The sequence below is a fragment of the Arachis ipaensis genome, chromosome B06 (assembly GCF_000816755.2).
Source record: "Arachis ipaensis cultivar K30076 chromosome B06, Araip1.1, whole genome shotgun sequence".
Taxonomy (NCBI): domain Eukaryota; kingdom Viridiplantae; phylum Streptophyta; class Magnoliopsida; order Fabales; family Fabaceae; genus Arachis; species Arachis ipaensis.
The window spans coordinates 133,483,804-133,486,358 of record NC_029790.2 but is presented as its reverse complement, the minus strand read 5'-3'; the positions used below and the strand labels follow the sequence as shown (position 1 = coordinate 133,486,358).

The 2,555-nt window shown below is 36.1% G+C and overlaps 1 protein-coding gene across 1 annotated transcript in view; it reads left to right on the top strand.

Annotated features, from left to right (window-relative positions):
* The window catches only part of LOC107605520 (carbon catabolite repressor protein 4 homolog 1), a gene marked incomplete in the record, with an annotated part of 5,149 nt that continues 3,828 nt past the window's right edge, over window positions 1,235-2,555 (top strand). Inside the window, 2 exon segments of the mRNA XM_016307419.2 lie at window positions 1,235-1,844; window positions 2,064-2,555. Coding sequence (XP_016162905.1) covers window positions 1,687-1,844; window positions 2,064-2,555 — 650 coding nt within the window.

Below are 2,555 nucleotides of genomic sequence, written 5' to 3'. Positions count from 1 at the left end.
ATATTTGCGAAAAAAAAAAAAAGATAATCAAACCTTCTAAGTAACTAATCAAATTAAAGTAATTAACTATTTAACTTTTACTGTGAATAAATTATACACCTAAGAATTATTAATAACTTGACAACTAACCTACTCTGTGATATCTAAACATCATCCAATTTACTCATGTGTTAAAACATTAGTTCTATAAAAGTTTTCTACTTAAAATCGCATAAACTTATTAATTTAAACGATAAAAAATACACTAACCTCAAAGTTCATAACTCCCGCAATGTACCAACTAGTGTTTAGGCGATTGATGTCAGTGTTATGTGCCATAACGTCTGGAAAATTAATAAATATCAAAAAAATATTGTGAAAAAGAGAAAAATGAGATAAATGAGAGAAGAAGATGGGACCAGAAATGCTGTGATGACACGTGTTTGTGTCTTATCTCGTTTATACTGTAAAAAGATAAGACACAAAAAAAACTCTAAAAATAACATATTTTAGTAATTAAAATGTTTATTTTATTTATTTAAAAAAAAATTCCGCACTTAACCTATTATAAAAAATGAAGTGGATTGTTTGAGGCTAATTTTTTTTTATATTGTTTAAATATATGTGTAATACATCATTATTGGAAGATTAGGTATTTTTTTTTGATATGGTGTTTTATTCAAATCGGACGGTCCGATTTGTTTGAAGAGAAAAATAAATTACAAATCAGAGGGTCCGATTTGTTTGGAGAAAAAAATAAGCTACAAATTGGAGGGTCCGTTTTGCATTTTTTATTTTTTTTATTTTTTAAAATAAAAATCGGACGGTCCGATTTTAACATTAAAAATTTTTTTATTTTCGAATTCACAAATCGGACGGTCCGATTTGTGATTGTTTGTTTGAAAAAAAAAAATAAAACAAACAAATCGATTTGTACATCCCATACCAATGTGAAACACACTTCTGCTCACAGCTTCTTGTTATACACTTCTCTCTCTCCCACATAAAAAATAACAAGCGATTGTTTGATGTGTTATAAGAAAAAAAGTTTAGTGAATTACCCTTTCTTAGTGATTATTTTATTCACACGCACAAACTATATAATGTAAATATAATATCTCTTTAACTAAAGTAAATTAGTGACAAAAAATAAAAAAAGTAAAGTAAATTCAGCTAAGGACACGAAGACAAAATACAAAGAAAAGAAACAAAAAGGAAAATGAAAAACAAAACAAGATTAAATAATCGTATCTTGTCTTCCCCCCAATTTACACTCACTTTCACACACAGACGCCAAGAAAGAAACCATACGCCAAGAAAGAAAGAAAGAAAGAAAGAAACCATTTTTTCACATCCTCAGTAGTAAAAACCCTAATCTTCGATCGCTCTCCTCTTCCTCTCTCTAAAACCCTAATATCCGATCCTCCAGATCGCTTCGCCCATCAAATCCCCGCTCCCCAATCGCTAAGCTTTCCTATTGCGCCACCAATTTTCCTCCTAGGGTTTGTTCTGATTGAAATTCCGTCAAGGCTGGCGGCTACCCGGGTCATGTAAATGGCGGATCCGCCAACAATCCGCCCCTGCAAGCGTTGTGTTACAGTTATAGATACAGTTACGGGCGGTAGCATAGGAAGCAGAAGCAGCAGCAGAAGGAGAAGAGTGGTGTTGATAGGGTCAGAGAGCTGTGAAGATTGCGAAGAGTGAAGCATGCTGAGCGTGGTGCGAGTGCACCTCCCTTCCGATATTCCCATCGTAGGATGTGAGTTAACACCTTATGTGCTCCTCCGCCGCCCTGACAGGACCGTTACCACCGATGATGTTTCCGAGATCAACCCCTTAGATGGCCATTTCTTGCGTTACAAGTGGTTAGTGCACTTCCCTCTATTCGCATCTTCTTTTTACCCTATTGTGAAAGAATTATTTATCTTTCTTGATGATCTTGAATTGTGTTTCTTGTTTCTTAGAAGTGGGTGTATGTAGTTTTTGCTGTTAGGTTTTAGCTCATTTAGCTATTTTGGTGTATTAAACTTGAATCTTTTAGTGTCTGCTATTTGAGATCACCATTTGGACCTTCCTTTTGGCAGGTATCGTGTACAAAGTGATAAAAAAGTTGCTGTTTGTAGCATACATCCATCCGAGCAGGCCACACTGCAGTGCCTAGGTTGTGTTAAGGCTAAAATACCTGTTGCCAAAAGTTACCATTGCACTCCAAAGTGTTTTTCAGATGCATGGCAGCATCATCGTGTCTTACATGACCGTGCTGCAAGCGCAGTTAATGACAACGGAAATGAAGAGGAGGAGTTATTTGGGCGATTTAATAATTCTGGTTCTGGGTCTTCCAATACCACCTTATCTGCCTCTGCTTCAAGTGCTAGCCTGACAAATGGAGCTGCACCTGTGTATCCGGCAGCAATTACACAACGAAGTGGTGGTGAAACGTGGTTTGAAGTTGGACGTTCTAAGACATACACCCCTACTGCTGATGACATTGGTCATGTACTTAAGTTCGAGTGTGTTGTAGTTGATGCAGAGACAAAACTTACCGTGGGGCATTCTAGCACTCTACTAACATCCCG